Raw genomic sequence first — 20,814 nt, forward strand, 5'->3', positions numbered from 1 at the left:
ACCTGCAGCCCCGGCCATAGCGGGGCGGGACCGGCCCGAGCCGCGCGTCGCGGTGTGACGTCCGACGCTGCGTGATGACGTCACCGGCGGCGCCGGGGGGAGGAGCCCGCCGAGGGAGGCGGGGCGGCCCCGCCCCTCCCGCAGCCAATCAGGGCGTGGCGCGCGGCGGTGCCGCGGCACGTGAGGTGCTGAGCGCGTCTCGGTGTGCCGCGTGGGCCGGCGGCCGCGGGACGACCGCGGGTCTCCTGGGTGAGGCTTATGGCATCCTGCTACGAGACCCTTGGGTCGGTGAATGATGCCAGCTTGCAAATACGCGCTCCTGAGGGAGAGGAAGGCTGCAAGCAATTCCTGTCACAGAGTCACAGAATGGCCAGGGTTGGAAGGGACGTCAAGGATCACGGCACTCCAACCCCCTGTCACGTGCAGGGCCGCCGACCTCCACATTTCTTAGCAGGCCAGTACTGTCCCTAAGGAGTGCTGCTAAGCTCCATCCGTTTGTTGAAGGAACGGTTTGATTTCGTGTGCAGGGACGTGGTTTAGTGAGAGCTATCGGTGATGGGTGGATGGTTGGACTGGGTGATCTTGCAGGTCTTTTCCAACCTTGGTGATTCTGTGATTCTGTGATGCTCTAAGTTCTGCCTGCTCCCGCAGGTGACTTCTGGCCCATGATAAGACTGCAGAAGTGCCTAGAAGTAACACTGTCAGCAGAGAAGAAAGACAGCAGATGTAACTAATGAGACGTGATCCTTAGAATCATTGAATCGCTAAGTATGGGACAGACCACTAAGGTAACTGAGTCTTACCCAGCCCACCCCCATGTATCTATCCACATGTCTCAGCGGCATGCTCCTCGAACACTTCCAGGGACTGTCACTTCATCCCCTCCCTGGGCAGCCTGTGCCAGTGCCATGCCACTTCATCAGAGAATAAAATTTTCCTAATACTCAGCCTGAATCACCTCTGAATTGTTAGCACTTGTTAATTCTTGTTAATTAATGCTTGCAGCACCGTGTCTCTGATGCCTGACTGCTGTTCTGTATGTGCATACGAGCTTCTTTTCTGTGGAAAGACTTCGTGGTACTTCCAAGAAGTCCTTGTCATGGACAGTGACCTCACCATGTGCTCTCACTTTCCAGACAACCTCAGGCTATGTCCAGTTAACAACTGCAGCTTCAAAACTTGAAGCTGTAGATCCACGCTCCTGGGACACACCAAGTGAGGCTCTGCACCTTCAGCTGGTCCAGCATCCATTTACACAGTGTGCCAGTGGGGCAGTCACTGCTGGGGATAGGAATAGCACGCAAGGGCATCATAGGGGAAGAACAAAGCAGTTTCCCTTCTCTGGTTACTCAAGCCCTGCTGGGTTCAGCCAGGGAAAGCACTGAGTTTGCAGAAGACCTGTGGGCAGCAGATGAGGAGTGCTAAACCCTTGCTTCAAGTTCTGGAGGCTGTGAGGTAGGTAGTAAAAATGAAGAGGATGCTCAGGCTGTGTACATGCTGCCATACCAGACCCACAACCTGAGCCCCATGCTTGCCAGTATTACATTCAGCAGGCTTCAAAGCAACAGACTGCATGCTCTTCAGAGGGACTCCATGCTGAAGTCACAGAATCACAGAATCACCAAGGTTGGAGACCTACAAGATCATCCAGTCCAACCATCCACCTATCACCAACAGTTCTCACTAAACCACATCCCTCAACACAAAACTCAAATGTCCCTTGAACACCTCCAGAGTCGGTGACTCCACCACCTCTCTGGGCAGCCATTCCAGTGCCTGACCACTCTTTCAGACAAGCAGCATTTCCTAACATCCAGCCTAAATCTCCCGTGGTGCTGCTTGAAGCCATTCCCTCCAGTCCTATCACTGTTACATGAGAGAAGAGGCCGACCCTCAGCTCACTGCAACCTCCCTTCAGGTAGTTAGAGAGCAATGAAGTCCCCCCTGAGCCTCTTCTTCTCCAGACTGGACAATCCCAGCTCCTTCATCTGCTCCTCATAAGGCCTGTGCTCCCTGCAGTGGGAGCTGCAGCAGAACAAGGAGCCGAGGCTTTGGCCAGCTCTCTGCAAGGCTGCATCATCCAGCAGTGCTTTCTCAGGGTTGAGAAGGGAGGAATCTTCATTTATGCACAAAGGCAAGCAAAACTGGAAGGAACCATCTTCTGGGATCTGTCCCATGCAGTGCTGTGTGTTCAGAACAGTAAGGTGCTGGAAGGCTGCTGTGGGAACTTCACTTCACTTCACTTGCTGCTACTCCCTTCTCTCCTAGGCACAGCTTGGTCTGCCTGCCTCAACAGAAGGCTGGTTGCTGGCAGCCCCTGCCTTCTGCCTGCAGTAACCTCATGATTGGGATTGGAAACATTAACTTGGTGGCACACTGGAGTTGTGTAGTTAGCCTCCTCCGCCTGTATATGCAGCTCTCACCTTGCAAACACCTTCCAGTACCTAAGTGGGAGGCAGAGCAGCTTGTTACATAGGCGGAGAGTGGCAGCACAAGGAAGAGCGCCTATAAACTAGAAGGGGAAATATAGGTGGGGAGGGAATTGTTTACCCACAGGGTGGTGAGGCACTGGCACGAGCTGCCTGCAGATGTGTGGGTGCTCCATTCCTGGGGGTGCTCATAGCCAAGGCTGGATGAGGCCTGAGCAGCCCGAGGTAGGGGTGGCAAGCTGCTGGACACAACATCCCTTCCAGCCCAGCCATTCTGTCATTCCACGGTGACAGTCTACTTGACTGGCAAGAGCAGCAGATGAAGCCTTGCACTCATGAAACGCAGGAGTTTCTTTGCAATATAGCATTTTGTTTAATGCAACGAGGGCCCCTGCTTCCTCTCCAGAGCACATCTGGTGGCATGAAGGCTGGCCAGGATGGAGCTGCTGTGAGGATTTTGCTCCCCTGCACTGCAAGGCTCTGTCAAGACAAAGCGTTTGGGTCCAGGAACACCTCAAGTTCAAAAAATATAAATGAATATTTTCTGCAAGGTGTGGGTTACATTTTTCTGATTTTGCTGTAACAGTGCTAGTTCTATCTCTGGGTCTTTGGTCCCTGCAGAAGGACTGCAGGATGCTGCTGCCTAAGCAGTGCAGGAACATGTGCAGGAGTGAGCAGGCACCTCCAGGACAACTTTTTCAAGCTGTGCCCTGCTGAAATGACAGGATTTGTAGGGCAAACCCAGCCCGTCCCCATCATGCCTGCTGACCACGTCCCTCAGTGCCACATCTCCACGGCTGGCTGGCTCCCATCTCCAGGGATGGTGACTCCACCACCTCCCTGTGCAGTACATGGGTATCCATCCAAGAGGACCTGTTTGAATTAATAATGGCCTTCAGCTGTGGCTGAGCTGCTGTGAACGTACCTGACTGGCACTCCAGGTTGTGGTCGAGGCAGAGAGGTTTCAGAGATATGATGGTGGCAACAAGGACAGTTGTGCTGTCAGCTTCCAGCTATATCCTATCCTTCTACTGGTGTTTCTCCTCGCCCCTGCTGGTGGTCATGCTGAGGAATGGCATCCAGCATTGCAAAGCTTCAGGGACCTTTCTGTGCCTTTCAGCATGGTGCCTGATAGCAGACAACAGCATTCATTTGGACTGTGAGGAGGGAGTGGGCATTTGTAAGGGAGCCAATCCCTTGTTCTGGTGTCATGGTGGAAGACAGATTTCTTTACATTGCTCCTTAATGAGTGAACTTTTGCAAGCAAGGTAATAAATCAGCACCATGCTGTAAATTGTTTGCCCCACACCAGGCATTGTGTTCTTTGCCCCAGTACTAGGGCAGGGTCTGGTCTCTTGTTCAGCAAGCTGCAGTTCCTGCTGGCTGCCACCCAGGTCGTTTGCTGGCGGTGGCTATGGGGAGGAGCGGCCTTCAGCCCCACTGCAGGCTCATGGTGCTCCCAGCGCTGTCCCATGTCAGAAAGGCTTTGGAGAGCATCGTTGTTCGGTCCAGGCAGCACTTTGAGCAACAGCAGGAGCTGTGGGAGGGAGAGGCTGCAGGCATGGTAGGAAGGGAGAGTTGGCACTGTGTACCAGAAACGCACAGGAGGTAAAATCTCACTGTGCCTCAGCCCTTTGAGAGTGATTTCTTGGCTGCTGGATTAATGACCAGCTTACCCTCTTCTCCAGCACCTGGGAGCAGTTGTGTTTCTCTGTGGTCTCCTCTTTCTTGCTTGTTTGAGTCACCTTCCTTTGCTTTTATTCTCTCCACTGCAGTGCAGTAAGATACACAGTGGCCTTTGCTCATGCACTGTGGTCCTTGGCAGAGGAAAAGGCATCATCCTTAGCAATCAGATCTAAAGGAATAAAGAAGCAGGCATTAATATTCTGCATAATACAATGCCTGCATCTTAGCTCGTACTCTCTTGCCTTCATCTGCTAGGAATGATTCTTCCCACTGTGTACATTTTTGTTTGGTATCAGTTGCAGATGTTAAAAGCTTCTTCTCTGTTTTACTGCCCCTTCTGCTCTCACCATTCTGTGGGTGGTAGAAATAGGAATGGCACAACTCACTGCTGTATCCTAGGATGGACCCGAGGGAGGGATGAGCACAGTGCTGCTCAGCAGCGTGACACACCACCTGCCTGCCTGGCCTGGTGAGATGGCAGCACCAGGATGGCACTGCTCCTGCAGAGGTGGGATTTGTGTGGCAGAGACTCCTGTCTCACATTTCTAGGAGTCTGACCTGTCTTAGCCACCAGCTAGGGACCTGACGGTGGGGTAAGGTCTCCTGGGCCTCATTCCTTCTTATCTATAGTGACTGCTGCCATTTGCCCAGGAACCCTGGGGACAGCACACGGTGATTCTGCTGCAGCATGGGGCCTGACGCATGCTCCCTGGTTGCCTTTCCCAGCCTGGCACTGCCCGTGCTCCTTCCACCCTGTTGAGCGTTAGCACCATTGCTGCCTGCCTGCTTGCTTTGCAGCTTCTCTATCCAATGCGGTGCAGCTCCAGCATGTTTCTGTGGGGGCACAAACCTACGCCCCATGCTGCTGCCCACTGAAGTACAGGCACCACAGGGCTGCTGCAGGTGATCCACCACCTGCTGAGTCTGCTCAGTGCACAGCCTTCTTGCTGCGGGACACTGTGAAATCCAAGCACATAGGACAGCATGAAGTAGGAGGTAGTTTCATTCCAAGGGGATGCAGAGTCCATCAGGTGTAGCTGTAAGCAGGAGGTTGGGTAAGAGGTGGAGCAGAGAGGCCGTGCTGCAGCAGGCAGCACCGTGTGCCCCATCTCCTTACATTTCCCTGCGTGTGCAGATGCAGCAGTTCACTGCAGAGGACAGGACACTGTGTGGGCATGCAGCTTGTCCAAACTGGTGGCCACGGGTTCATGAGCCCCTTCTGCTTTTCCAGTGGCTCTTATTACATATTTCTCCATGCCTCTTCTGTGCTTTTACAAAAGTATCTCATTGCCATCATCGGGCTCACTTGCAAACGCCTCTTCCACGTCCACACAGGTTAAGCTCAAAGCCATTAGCAGTTCCATGTAATCACTGCCTCCCTCTGTCATGAGTGTAAGGCAAAGTGGAAAACCACTCTCAGCACTAGAAAAAAAACACCCTCATTAAGAGTATTATCTTATTAAGTAGACAGCATGGGATGGAGAAACTGCATTTCATGTGGCTGCAAGATCCCTTCCAACCCAACCTTGTGGTGATTCCATGAAAGTTATGTTGCCTTCATCAGCAGCAGAAAGGACAACTAGGAAATGCAAACTGGGAGACCGTTATACCTGGCATCACTCAAGAAACACAACAAAATAAATTCAGCCATCAAATTAACAGAACACTTGGGAGAAATGAGCTGGCATAACAAAGCCCCTTTCATTTATCTGTCATTTGCTCTCTCCCATTCTCATTCACTGCAATCCCAGCAGCCTGTCCCTGGAAAACATGGTTCCCTCTGGTAGGAGACAATAAGAAAACTGTCACCAGAAATGATGCCTACCTGTGCACAGTTTGTACAGATGCCAGAGCAGAAACAGAGTTGTTTCCCTCCAAAAGTGAACAGGCAAATAGAAATCAACTGTTAAAAATAAATAAAAGTAAAGAGAGAGAGCTCTGATATTCAGCTCTGCCTGAGCTGCACAGAGCAGGTTTGGGTGCTGGTGGATCCTTAAGATCCCATTCAGAAATCCTAGCACGACAGAACCACCGTGGCTTTCAGGAATAGAAACAGTTCTGACCTTCCTGGCAGAGCCTCTAACGCAGAGGTGACACAGTGACAGGCATGCCTGTACGTCCATGCTTTGCTGCTGCCCCCCCAGAAGGAGCTTTACCTCTGCAGACACTCTGCCATTCACTTTCAGCTGACACTGCCAAAAAGTGATGACACGAATAACCCGTGCCTGTGAAGCGAGGGGTATTTCTCCCTGGTAAGAGAGGGCTTACAAAAGTCTTGTAGAGAGACATGACCCGATTTTTCTTTGGGTTGAATGTATGATTACAACTCTACGCATTCCACCTGAAAATCTGCACATAATGCATTTATCTCAACTGAAAATGAAGTCCCAAACATACGAAAAAACAATGATTTGTTTGGAAACCTTGGAATCTGTTCTCAAATTTATCACAACTGCTCACAAGGCTGTGGCTAGCCAGCATACCAAAATGCATGAGATGATTTTACCATAACTGGAGCTTGCCCTAATTTAAGTCCCATTTCAAGTGCTGTTGTTGTCTGAATCACAGCACAGATAATGCGATCTCACCTCGGGGAAGCATGCTTAACTCACTTAAACGAGCAGTCAACAAAAATGCCAAATCTGTCAGCCATGTTTAACCTTCAAGTTCTGGCACAAGTTTTCCTTCCAGTTCCCTAAAGGACTCAATTTCACTTGGCAAATCATAAAGATTTTTTAGTATTTAACCCTGACTTTGCTACTTTCCTTCAGGGAAGCTGACGACGACCTGCAGCAGCATCCACACGTTTAAGGACCCCTAGAACTGGCGATGGTTGGACTTCACCAAGTTCTAGCTTTGATGATGATTTGCATGACATTAATCATTTTCTTGATGCCTGATGCAGTGATATTTTGTAAAACTGGAGTTACCAGTGGTAGCTACGTCATCTCCTATGGATTCTATACATCCCTCTTTGCACCGACCATTGCTGGCTCACCATCCGCAGCTATATCACACGTGCTGACAAGAGTTAAAGAAAATCACTCTTGTGTATTTTTTTTACTGCTTCTTACAAATCAGAGACATAGCTGTGCCTCTCAGTGGCACCAAAGAAGCCATTTCTTCAGTGACATTGTATTTGTTATCAACATCTCCAATGAAAACGACCAGCAGTTATAAATGTAGCATCAGGACTTTCAACTACTGTCAAAACTTAATATTTGAAATTAGCATCTTTACTCTCCAATTGCTTTTTTTTTTCTTAAATACACATTTTTCCTCTTGCCTCAGTTTAACCAGCAACAGACTAATGAGATAAAATTATTTTAAAAAAATCTTGTTTTTCAATCAGGACACATTATATCTACCATGCTTTCCATCGCTTAACAAATTCAATGTCAGGAAATGATTTTGAATTTTTCTGTGATCAGGCTTCCTGTCAGGTAGCTAGCTTTCACAGTCCAGTTTAATTAAAAAAAAAAATAAAAAAATGTAGAGGTGACTTTTTCCAGTTCCACCATTTTATTTTTACAAAGCATCTCCTGATATGCATGGAATGTGGCAGCACGTTTCTGCATATAATGCCTTTTGAAATCGTCATCTCTGAAAATTGACACAATTTCCTAGCAAATTAAGCACAGTGCCATATCATTTGTCTGTGCTGCACTGCACCCTCCCCACGTCCTGGGGCCAGGCTGCTGGGAAGGGCAGTTTTTGGGTTGAGAGACGAGGTTTAGTGAGAACTGTTGGTGATGGGTGGACTGGGTGATCTTGCAGGTCTTTTCCAACCTCGGTGGTTCTGTGAAACGTCTGTTCCCATCAGCTGAGAGACTTCAACAGGGCTGTGCTGTGATGCTGGAAAGCCAAATCCAACAGAGAAGAAGCACCCCCGTGATGCTGCATCTGCAGAATAACTGTTGAGAATGAAACTGTTTCACCCCTGCTTTTTAGTTAATCTTTCTGCGTTTCCTCTGGCTTCCTGAGGCTTTCTGCACAGGCAAAGGGAGAGAGAGGGTGCCAAGCTTGTGATTTTGATCATTCTCAAGTCCTGGCATCCCCTTTGCCTTGGAGACCTTCAACCGCATGGCCCTTGCAATGTCCATCATCCTGGAAAACAACAGAAAAACACTGTTTTACTGGGGCAGAGAGGTCCTCTGAGGAAGACACTGCAAAAAGAGAGACATCTTTTTCACCTCGAGAGAAAAGCTAAGAGGCAGAAGCAAGCAGGATGTCTGCTTGCATCTCAACACAACCGCAACATAAGTTGGAAGTATTTAATGACTACAAGGCAGAGCCTTGCTGTAGAGGCTAAAACACCAAACTGGACACAAGCACCTCGGAGAGTATTATAAACCCATGGTGCCTTACTCAGTGTACAGCAGGCTTGGAAGAAAAAAAGAAAAGCAAGCAGCCTGTACTAGTTTCCCAATAGAATCTTATACTATGAGTGACAGGATGGAGAGAACCTAGAACAAAGGAAGCATCTTCTCTTAACTGCTGAAATACAGCAGTCCTAGATGTGAACGGAAGGTCTTGGTTGAGATCTGTACTAAGTAGGGCTTGGTCAAGATGTCACAGGCCAGAACATACCTGGAGACTTGTCAAACACAGAACAAAGCATGTCTAAGCAAATGCAGCAAGGACATGAAAATCTGGGACCATGAGGACACATCTCAGAATCCTCTCAGCTGACTTCACATCTTTGAAAGACAAACAGATTCAGATGGCAAAAGATATCTGGTGCTATTCAAACAAACCTCCCACTCTAACCTATGATTATTCCAAGGCTAAATCAAATGGTTTTTGGCTAGATGCCTCATCTTCATTTTTTCCAACAGGTTGCTGCTTCGCTCACTGTTTTTCTTACCACCATGCTACAGTCTATGCTCCCAGCTCCAGTACAGCACTTAAAAGCAAAAAACTTTGGTGTTAACTGCAGAAAAAGAAAATGTCTTTTATTGAAAAGCTTACTTGCAAAGCAATAAAATTTAAAAAAGTACAGAAAACCAACACCAGATTACACTGTTAAAGCCACTATTAGGCAACAAAGAACAGAACTGGAGGCAAAACCCAGAAATCTTTGCAACAGGTTTGACTATAGAGCTTAAAAAAACAAGAGGCAGCTAACAGCTCTGATAACTTCCAGTTATCCCAGAATCTCGACATTAAATCCTTCTAGGAGAAGCCCCAGCTTCTAGAATGTTTTTCACAGTGGTACTGAAGGGGCTTTGTCCTTTCCGTTCCTTCCCAGCTGCATCACCTCTAAACAACCCCAGTGGGAAAGATAAACGCAGTGGAGCTAGGCAGCAAGTGTCTTTAGAGTCACCACAACTTGCAGAACAGGAAAGGCTGGGACCCTATCATACACAGCCGAGCAGCTACCAACAGGGCCACCCGACCCACTCCCAAACAGAAATAACAAGCTGCCTGATGAGCTAATGTCTGCTGGGAGATTTCCCAGCAAGCTCAGCAGCCTGGCTGATTAGTTCTGATCAATTCCTGATTTATTCTGCAGGAGCCAGAGAGATGTCATAGTGCGAACTGCAGTGGAAGAGCTCTCAGTGCCAGAGAGCCGTCAGGCTCTGCCTGACACCTGCAGGCTTACGCACGTCTTGCAGCTAGCAGCACAGAGACACCACTTGGCAGGAGAAACGTTATTTCTCCACAGAAAAGTTAAGCCTAGGGGGAAACTTCCCCAGAATTGAACATGACAAGCATTGTTTGCCTGGATGCTTACACTGCAAGTTGTTCTCTACCTGTTCACCTTCACTGAGCTGGCATTGGGAGGAGCAGCCAGAGCGCTGTGACATCCAGACACACTCTGACAAACGGAAGAGATGATGTGAGCAGAGCCTCATGAAATTACATTGCAAAGTCCCACACCAGGGGAGGAGCAGCAACTACATGCCTGCAATCTGCCTGGGAGACAGAAAATCTGATCCTAGCTTTCCAGCTACAGTTGGATACAAATCTGTACTTGCATCCAAACTGGTAACTAGCTGACACAAGATCTCTGCAGAAAGAAGGGATACAGGGGACTGCTCAGTGAGGAACAAGGTGATTTGGCAGACAAGAAACAGCACTGGGTAGCACCTGGAGAGGTTTTCTGCCATTTTGATGCTGCCTGCCTTAAGTTTTCCCACTTTCAAATAGATGAAAAGCCTTACAGTGCACCTGACCAGCTTTGTGAAAAGCACCCTTTCAAAGCTCTGAGTTGTTTAACCACCCCATTACAAGTAGCAGGGATCGAATTTAAAACTTCAACACAGAGTCCAACTGCAATTTAGAAATCTCACAGCAGGTATCACTGCACTATTTGGGCACAGAAGAGGCTCCAGAGCTCTATTCCCACAGATTGCTTGCACGAGGACCATAGGCATCTTAACAGGTGTGAGCAAATATGACTCACCTGCTTTCATGGAGCTTCAAGTCATTCTGCAGGACAGTGAGGTCTATTTGGAAGTTTTTAATGTGCAGAGCCAATGCAATGACATACGCTGCAATTTTAGTCTTCAGTGATGCAGAAATTAAATTCTGAACACTAAACAGCAAGAGTGAGAACAGACGAAATGCAGAGTGTTAACAAACCCAAAAAACAACCATTTATGAGGTGCAGGCAGAAATGGAGCCCCAGTTAGCTATGACAAGCATTTCCTAGGCATGAGAAAAGAGCTTTAAGCAACACACATCTCTGATCACAGGGGCCTTCAAGGTCTTCCTCACCAACTGCCTGTTTCTGTTCAAAAGTGGAAATGCTTACTGGCTTACAGACCTGATTAAATCACTATCTACTGACACTTCTGCCTCCCAGGCACACTGGCAAGAGGACAGCAATGTGAAGCTGAGCTGAGGGTACTCGCTGCAACCATTAATGGCACCCGAAATACACAGCACACAAAGCAGGTCTGAAAGCATTTATTTTGACTGTTCACCTCTGGTCTGAGTCTTTACAGACAAATGCTCCCTCTGGCCCATTTGGACTCAAACTTTCTTCTTAACGTCCGGTTCACAGCAAATAGCAGCTGTATGATGGCTGAACCATGGCAGTTAGGCTTGTTTTGTGCAGAGGCTGTTGGATTCTTGAGGAAACGCATTGAAGCAACAGCTATAATTCTTCTCACTCCTGCTGATAAAGTCAGCCTGGTGATGCTGGCTAAATTCACAGGCACAGGCTTGTTTATGCACACATGATTCTGCCTCTCCCAGTTACATTTTAGACCTGCATTATTCATGGATGAACACCAGTTATAACAGAATAGTCTACCTTCCCTGGTCTGCTACTCAAGAGAAGCTTCTGCTGTTTCCACTTTGGTGCAGTGTTATTTGATAATGACTCTGTGGCCCTTCAAGCTGTATTCCGCACCATTTGAACATCAATAACATCAAAGCAATCACAGCTCCTTACCTGCCATTGTTGTAGGTGAGTGAAGTGAAGTTCTTCATGAGTTTCCTGCTAATGATGTGAGGGCATTCAGGACCCATCGGATCTAGGATAGAAAGGGGTTTCACAGTGAGCACCAAGACTAGTTATTTTCACATCCATTTCAAGCCTTCTGGACTAATTCCTGTTGGATGACTCCTGCATCTCCACCCATGCAGAAAGATGTTTACAGACCGACTTACCTTCCTCACCCATCTTCCCTGTCACTGAAAATGATAACGTTGGAATTTTTGTAAGAAACAGGAGCACAAGGCCTGTGAAATACAGCAAGTCCTGAAAACTTCAACCAAAACATTTGTGTGGTGCTTTTGAGAAAAGCAGTTCCTGCCAATTCATAAGCAACATTTTGAAGACGGTCATTCACACACTGAGATATTAAGCAAAGTCTGACACGAACCCCCATTCTTGAGAACACAAAAACATCTAAAGATTGCACTGTGTACGTATGTCTCTTGCAGCTAAAAAATGGAGGCTAGATGAGGGAGAATGCTGATAGCTTCCTGCCTCCTGGATCAGGAGTAAAGTTTGACAATACAAAATGTGTTTTTAGGTACAGAAACCATGAACTATCAACAAGCGAAAAAAAAATCTCAAATTATCTCTAAGCTATTTTATCTCCTACAGATAGGATCTCACAGCAGGACCCTGATGTGTGACAGTTAGAAAGGGACTGAAAAGAATGACACTTGTATCTCCCAGCAGATGCAGATCTAAAACTCCACAGTGACATGGAAATACTGACCCTCATCACAGAATCGCAAGGTTGGAAAGGGGCTGCAAGAGCATCCAGTCCAACCGCCCTCCCATCGCCACTGCCGCCACAAGCACTGAACCAGATCTCGCAGCTCCTCAACCAGGCGCCTCCTGAACACTGCCAGGGACGGCGACTCCACCACCTCCTGGGCAGCCATTGCGGTGCCTGACCACTGAGAGAAAAAGTTCTTCCTTATGTCTAACCTCAACCTCCTCTGGCACAACTTGCGGCCATTTCTTCGCGTCCTGTTTGTTGCCTGGGAGAAAAGGCCAAATCCCTCCTGATCACAGGGAAGTTCAGGAAGTTGCAGAGTGCAGTGAGGTCTGCCCTGAGCCTCCTCCACACTGAACAATCCCAGTGCCCTCAGCTGCTCCTCTGTGCTCCAGACCCCTCACCAGTTTTGTTGCCCTTCTCTGGACACGCTCCAGGGCCTCAATGTCTTTTTTGTAGTGAGGGGCCCGAAACAACACAGTACTCAAAGTGCAGCCTCACCAGTGCTGAGTACTGGTGATCAGCTGGGGGACGATCACCTCCCTGCTCCTGCTGGCTGCACCATTTCTATTGCAGGCCAGGATGCTGTTGGCCTGCAATATGAAACAAGCTGAACTGCAACTGCTGCAGGTAGCCATTTATCAAATGGGTAACTCCAGGTAGCTTCAATATTTGTTATGATAGTAACTACAAACCACATCCATTACAGCAAGTAGCTGTAAAGGGGAACAGCTAAAAATTCTCTTACGCTTCTTCTTGATGATTTTCAGAAAGCTGAACTTAATAAGGATGTCCAGAAACCACAGGCATCGAGCTTTGCGATCCCTGCTCTTCTCATCAGCAGGCAGGAACTTCAGCTCCTCTAAGACAAAGGAGCAATGGCTGAAGAGGAAAGAGAGGAAGCATGAGGACCAAAGAATCAGGGACTAGCTACTTATTAGAACCGTACACAGCACACCCTTAAATTCAATGCACAGCTCTTTCAGGTTAGAATAGTTCCCTGGACACTAATACTAATGCTGTGTGCACATTTTCTTTGTCCACCAGTCAGCACATTCCTGCTTGTGGCACTACACAGATCCCTGCACTGCAGAAACCACAAGTTTCTGCCTAGGCACAGAAGGGAAGCAGTGGAAGTGAGCTGTTGCTTGTGCTTTACCTGCTTACTTCAGCACCAGGACTTAACACAAGTCCATGTCCATTTGCAAAGCCACACCAAATTCCAGTTACGACAGTATGTGGTGCTCAGCCACAGGCATGTCATTCTTAGCACAGATCTGTGGCCCCATAGCTAGGCATCTGCCTCCATCCCACACTTTGGATTTACTCCCTGTCTTTCCCTATAATCAGTTCCTAAAAGGACAACTGCACTGTTGTGCACAGCACCTTTTCTCCCATAACGTTACACCTCCACGCTTCCAAAGGTAAGCACAGAGAGACGACTGGACCTAATGTCTTCCCTTTGGACTGGAGACTGTAACTATCCATACTGTGGAGCTGTTAAAGCTGCTAACAGCTGCCATCCTGCCTGTAAGAAGAACCACATTTTCACAACGCCAGCTATTTTAGCTATTAAAAAGCTGCTTGTGTAAGTATTACCTTTTCTCTTCTGTTTTCTTGGTGATTTCTTCTGGAGTGATGTTAACAAAAGCTGCTGCTGGATTCTGCAATGCTTCATATTCTGCTGGGGACAGAACTGGATGGACTTTAAAGAAAAAAACACGAGGACCTTCTTTCTTTACTGGTTCTGAATAGCTCATAGTGAGATACAGTCTGTCAGCTCTTGCTATAGGAGGTGTGGGGCAGGGAAGTGGGGAAGAAAATTATAAATCAGCAGGATGTGACAACTGAACTTGCAAGCGAAACCAAATGTCTCTGAAGTATAGTGGCTCAAACACAAAGAATTTCTCATACTTTTGGCCTCACTGCTATGCTTAGCTGAATGGCTCCCAGCAGGCAGGCATAGCATCCCCCTCTTTATAGGAAGGAAGAAGAATACAGAACTGAAGGCTCAGCTCTGCTGTCACATGCCTAGCAGCACTTTCTCCCACATGCCAGATTACCAACAAGGAAGTTTACAGGCAATGGAGACCACACTGCCTCAGAAAAAGATACTGTCCTCAAACTTGTAAACATTTTCTGGTTTGTCAGCATCTTCATGACATGGTGGTAGGAAAATGGACATGTTCTGGTCATCATCTTGGGCCACATCCTGGATCAAAGCTTTGGAGTGAAGAAGAAAAGAAGACAACATTTGGACCATGCAGACAAAGCCATAAAGAATACAATCAAAGTCCATGACTTCTTGTAAATACAAGCCAACTCAATGGGGACTTTGGATCAATGCTAGTTGATAGCCCCTGCTCCAGAACAGGTAACTGGAACTGTTTAGTTTGGAGAAGAGGAGGCTGAGGGAAGATCTTACTGCTTTCTACAAATACCCAAGAGGAGGTTGCAGTGAACTTGGACTCTCTTCACAAGTATTCATCAACAGAATGAGCGGTAATGGTCTTAAGTTGCACCAGGGAGGTTTAGGTTGGATATCAGGAAAAATTTCTTCTCCCAAAGTGCTCAAGCATTGGAACAGGCTGCCCGGGGAGGTGGTAGAGTCACCATCCCTGGGAGTTTTGAATAAATGGGTAACTGTGGTACCGAGGGACGTGGTTTAGCAGGTGTGATGGTGATGGGTTGATGGTTGGGCCAGATGATCTTAAGAGATCTATTCCAAACTTAACTGATTTTGTGATCTTGAGTTGGAAGGGACCCACAAGGACCATCAACTCCAACTCGACTCCTGGCTCCGTACAGGACCACATAAATCTCATACTGTATTGCTCAGAGAGTGTTCCAAGTGCTTCTTGAATCACTTCTGTGAACTTTCTGCTACTTAGGATTCAGAAATGCCCTAGACTAGAAAAAAATTCAAGGCAAGAAGTGCTCCCATATGAACTGATTGGTACAACAGCACCTCTTGTTTCTACAGTGTGTAAAAACACTGTTTTGACACCCTGTGTCCCAATGGACATCCATTTGGCCCAGAGAAATTCATCGAGCACAGCAAACATGGAGTATGGAACACAAGGGATAAGAGTTCTAAAGCTGATGAGAGATGATAGTCAGCAGATGTCTCTCCCATTCATAGCTAACGCAGGTTAGAATCCCACAAGCACTGCAAGAAGGGAGCTCTAAAGGTCTCAAGTCCAGCTATCTGTTTGGACTAGGACTGTCTCCAGCACTACGTCAGAGGAGCTCTGGCTTTGTACAGGCTTTGGAGGTCACCTAAAGAACAGTGACCATACACTTCCCTGTTACCTGTCACAGAACTGCACTACGCTTCAAGGCAACAAGTCTCTCTCTCCCACAGCCTGGAGATCACTGCAACTTCTGCTGCTAACACTTTCTGTAAAGCCTTACAGTGCTGGGAGAGGTTAGGCTCTGACTGCCCTTTCAGGTAGCTGCGGACTGTTGCAAGCCTCCCTGTGGCCTCCTCTTTACTGGACTAATGAAACTCAAAATGCTGTGATACTGCTTAAGTCAAAAGATACTATTTAGACCATTTTCCATACACTGTGAACCTTTTTGAACCTTTGAACCTTTTGTTAATGAACAAACAGTTAATTAGTGACCCTTCTCAAGCCAGGTGAATTTTATGTTGGTAGAGCAATGGATCTACTATCTAATGTTGGTAGTCCATGGATCTCTAGAACACCAACAAAAACAGGCAGCGATGGACACTGATAACACAGGAGCTTTCCCTCACCCGTGCAATGCCAGCACTAAGCCCAGACAGATAAAAAAGCAGCTCCTTTTCCAATAAAAATTGGCAAGCTCCTCAACACGTGCCCATCTCAGCAGTTAAACCAACCACCTACCTTCTTAGTCAAGGAAAACACCTTTCTTATTCCTGCCATGTTTGGCAAGGAATGGACAGGAAGAAGGTAATTGTGATTGCCTTCATCAACATCCTAGACAACATTCTTACCTGTTACCCCCTTTGCATCTATCACATCCGCTGCTGCTTTTGTCACAGCTGTATTCAGAATATCATTGCCCACTGCATTCATTCGCCGAGAGTTCAGAGCTCGCTTCTGCTTGCTGGTACCAAAGGCTTCAATGCACAAATCCACCTGTGCGTAACAGAGAAGCAAATGACAACACACTGCTGAACTCCAGACACTTTGCGTGAAGGAAGAATACTCAGATAGCCACTGCTTGTCCCACATTTACACTTTTACAGTAATCTCAAACACATCACTGGGTACAACCCAAGCATACTACAAAAAATGCACGAGGGCGCGTTTTGCCTGGCACTGTGGACAAGGCTAATGTAGTCAGGAAAACACTGCTAAGCTAGACAGTAACAACATGCTGCCTCAGAAACTTTCAACGCACACAAGAAGCGCCAACCCTGCAAAGTTTGTCCTGCAGTAACCAAACATCTCAGCCTCAGACAAGTATCTACCGCTGCCCGCTGGATAACTACAGCAGAGTGTGATACTGGGTTTCAACCTTACCTTTTCCCTGTAGGATTTATTCTGATAATCCCTTGTGTCATCAGGAATTGCATTATCTACAAAAGAATAAAAATTAGTATGCTTGGCTTGCAGCAGGCAGGAAAGTGCATGTATTTGGTACCCCTTCAGCTCTAGAACATTACAGAAGGACTAGGTACTCCACTTCAGGATCTTCTCTACAGGATTTTGTTAATAAAACAATACACTGAATACAAAAGATTGTGTACCTGGAAAAAAAAAAAAAAAAAAAAAGGGAAAAGCAGGGCAATTTTTGCTACAAAATCTAAAAGTGTAATACACAGATTGCAGCAATACTAAACTCCTATTGCCCACAAAAGAAAGCAGTTTCTTAAAGATCATATTCTTAGGGTTATTTCAACTGGATTCTGTAATAAAAAGCAGTTCTGCTGGTGAAAAGCTTCTCTTTTTTTTTTTTCCCCCCTCCATCAAATGACTCAGTCTGATGACTTCATTATTTTCAAGCTTCCCTCAGCAGGAGAAGGCTGCAATTATTCTAAGCAGTGACAACTTTTTTTCTAAACCTGGTATTCCCACCCTCCCACCCCAGAGCTCTCTGCTTAACCCCTTCCCTGAATTTCAGCTATGATCTTGCTCCCTTCCTTCCCTCTTCTTTCATGCCATGCTGTTCCCCAGGTGCAGAGAGAGTGAAGCATCCTCCTTCCCTCATTCTAAGACAGTACAGCCGAAATGAGGAAATAAGAGTAGGAGGAAACAGAGGGCAATGCTGTCAGTAGCCAATTAGTTAGTTGCTGAATGCATACATATTTCCAGGATGCTGTGACCTTGATGCCAGGGTTAAATACAGAATTGTCCTACCTGACAGTAAGGGTTGCATGTTGAATATTTCAGCATTAAAGACTTCCATTTGCCCAGAATCCTTGTTTAAAACACCAAGAAAATACCTGGGGAGAAAAGGTGCAAAAGATTACCAGTGACAGACTCAGAGCTGAGAAAAATGAATTTGCCATCTCCAAAAGAGATTAATTTCAATCAAGTCAAATCCTTCTCATTTCACACTTCGGAGGAGCAAACCCAAACAGTTTGCGCTGCTCCTCACCACAGAATCATAGAACAGATTCACAGAATCCCTACAAAATGGAAGGGACCTTTGAAGGCAGCTCCATCGTGCTGCCCAGGGCCTGACTCAGCTTTGTTCTGAAGGTCTCCAGGGACAGGGCATCAACCACATCTCTGGGCAACCTCTTCCAGTGCCTCACCACCCTCACTGTAGAAGATTTTTTCTTTATATCCAACTTAAATCTGCCCTCTTTAAGCTTGCAGCCATTTCCCCTTGTTCTGTCACCACAGACCCTGCTGAAGACTCTGTCCCCTTCTTTCCTGTAGCTCTGCTTTAGATATTGAAAGGCTGCTACCAGGTCACATCAGAGCTGTCTCTTCTCCAGGCTGTACAGACTCAGCTCTCAGCCTGTCCTCATAGGAGAGCTGCTCTACCCCTCAGATCCTTTTTGTATCCCTCTTCTGGATGTGTTCCAACAGCTCCATGTCTCTCCTGTACTGAGGACTCCACATTCGCACACAACTCTCCAGGTGAGCTCTCACCAGCACAGAGTAGAGAGGCAGGAGCACCTCCCTCACCCTGCTGGCCACATATCTTTTGATGCAGCTCAAAACGGATGCAGTTTGCTTTCTGGGCTGAGGGCACATTGCTGGCTCATGTCCAGCTTCCCACCCACCAGTACTCCCAGCTCTTTTTCAAAAGGGCTGCATTCAGTCCTTTCATACCCCAGCTTGTATTGGTAGTGAGGGTTGCCTCAACCCCGGTGCTAGATCTTGCATTTGGATTTGTTGAACATCATGATGTTCACCACTGCTCAAGCCTGTCTAGGTCCCTCTGAATGGCATCCCATCCCTCTGGTGTGTTGACTGCAAACCACAGTTTGGTGCCATCAGCAAACTTGCTACGGGTGCACTCAACTCCACTGCCAGTGTCACTGATTAAGACATTAAAGACTACTGGCCTCACTACTGAACTGTGGGAGTCACTGATCTCCATTCAGACATGGAGCTATTAACCACCTCTCTATGGACTTGATTCTGCAGCCCGTTCTTCTCTCATTGAACAGCTCACCATATATTTTCAATTTGGAGAGAAATATCTAATAATCCATATCATGACCCTCTCAAAAGAACAAACACAAGGACATTAAATGGCGGGAAGTCCCTCCCCTTAGGAGCTTTCTGTAATTCTGCTTACTTTTCATTGTGTCATCCCACTTTAAGAAGTCCCTGTAGTCAGAGTAGAGATAAACCATGAGCAAACAGTGCAGGACAAGTGGAGCACATTCACAGGGTACAGCATTTGCTAACAGGAGCCTGACACACACATTACAAGCACTTCACAGCTTTGCAGGCTAGAGGTAACAAAGTAAGATGGTTTTACGTTGATTTTCCACCTACTCAAGAGGTTCTTCTACCAGAGGATGAGAAAGATCTCCCATACAAAATAATTCTCACGAATTCATGGGATTTGCCTCAAGGCCATAGAGATCATCTTCGTAAACCTGGACATTTCACCAAGGCTTCCAATTATAGCATGAGGCACAGACAAGTTATTAATTCATACAGCACTACTGTACTGTGGCCCCAAGTTGAATGGTGACTAATAAACCACTGGGTTCCTGAATAAAAGATGCTGATCATGGCAATTAAGAAGGAATAAAGCTGCTGTCTCTAGGTTTCAGCTATGTGCAGACATCTTCCCACCTTTTTCTCAAGCAGAGCTATACTCCACTTATGTGTAAGCAGCTGCCAGGAGCGCATGTCTACTGCCCAAATCCTCTGTATTCACACCATGGGCTCAACGAGAACTCATCAGCCAGCTTTACAAAAGGCTACAAAAATATTTTATTTGTGCAGTTCCTCTGCCTTCACCTCCCTGTTTCTGCCACAGAGTTGCCAGCTACCCATACCTGCATAAGGAGTTACATTTCATAGCTCCACTGCTGAAGTTATTCCCCACATATGAAAGCCTTTCAGTTTCTGAAACCTGAAAAACAAAGGAAAATTACTTGAGTGCATTATTTGAAAGTGCATATTTCCCTGCACAAACTTCATTCTCTCTGGTGACACAAAGCTTGACATTGCCACAACCACCATACCTTAAAGCAGCAGAAGCGGTGTGTGAAAGAGTCAATAGAAAACAGCATTATCTATTAGTCAGCTTCAGATCCTAACTGCAATGTAACACAGTTACTTAAAGCTTCTCTAAGTCTACAAAACAAGCCTTACGGATATCAAAATGTGCCAAAGGGCAAAGAACTGTGGAAAGCCATCATTAGAAGGCAGGGGAGCTCAGTTTACAGCAGTTTTCCACACTGCATTCAAAACTTTAGTATCATGTGGTGGCTATGATTAGCCAGCTGAAAACAGCTAGCACAAACGGCTCCGACATACACATTTTTAAGTATTTGCGTCTCTACTCGGGCGTAGGATATTCCCCCTGAGGATTCTGGCTCAGAAATCATTTATTCGTCCGCTGAACCACGCATGCGGACAGCCGCAGGAATTAACAACGCGCTGCCGCGCGCCGATCACATCCCGTGAGAAGGCACGCGGGGCCGCCCAGACCGCCAGGCCTTACCAGGATCCTCCGCCTCTTCTTCCGGGGATTGGCCACATCACTGCTCCGGTAGAGGGAGAAACGCACGGCGTCGGGCTGCTGCAGCCGCCCATTAGAGAACGTCACTGCGGGCGGATAAACAGGCCGTGAGCCTTGCCCCGGCGCTGCTCTTCTCCCAGCCCGGCCCCGCACCCTCCTCACCCAGCAGTGCCGGCTGCTCCTCCTCGGGGTCCCCACGGTAGCACCACGTCGCGGCGGCCATAGCGCGGTGCTCGCAGTAGCGCGCCCGGCTCGCTTACCACACGGCCCGAGTGCCCGCGCTGCTCGTTGGCTGCCGCCGCGGCGTGATGGCGTCACTTCCGGCCGACGCGGTAAGATTGCGTCGCTTCCGGTCGAGG

At 47.4% G+C, this 20,814-nt stretch overlaps 1 protein-coding gene across 1 annotated transcript; it reads right to left on the bottom strand.

Annotated features, from left to right (window-relative positions):
* Nucleotides 1–7,618: 7,618 nt before the first annotated feature.
* On the bottom strand, nt 7,619–20,703 carry POLR1E (RNA polymerase I subunit E). Its single transcript, XM_042829550.1, has 12 exons — nt 20,618–20,703; nt 20,438–20,541; nt 19,767–19,843; nt 17,653–17,738; nt 16,816–16,871; nt 16,284–16,428; nt 14,417–14,524; nt 13,901–13,997; nt 13,050–13,183; nt 11,521–11,602; nt 10,525–10,656; nt 7,619–8,222 (listed from the first exon to the last, which is right to left on the bottom strand). The coding sequence occupies exons 1-12, from the start codon at nt 20,676–20,678 to the stop codon at nt 8,063–8,065; spliced, it is 1,242 nt and encodes a 413-aa protein (XP_042685484.1). The 5' UTR covers nt 20,679–20,703; the 3' UTR covers nt 7,619–8,062.
* Nucleotides 20,704–20,814: the final 111 nt, after the last annotated feature.

This window comes from Centrocercus urophasianus, unplaced genomic scaffold, assembly GCF_019232065.1.
Source record: "Centrocercus urophasianus isolate 14NV4802_14NV808 unplaced genomic scaffold, USGS_Curo_1.0 seq_31, whole genome shotgun sequence".
In the NCBI taxonomy this organism is placed as follows: domain Eukaryota; kingdom Metazoa; phylum Chordata; class Aves; order Galliformes; family Phasianidae; genus Centrocercus; species Centrocercus urophasianus.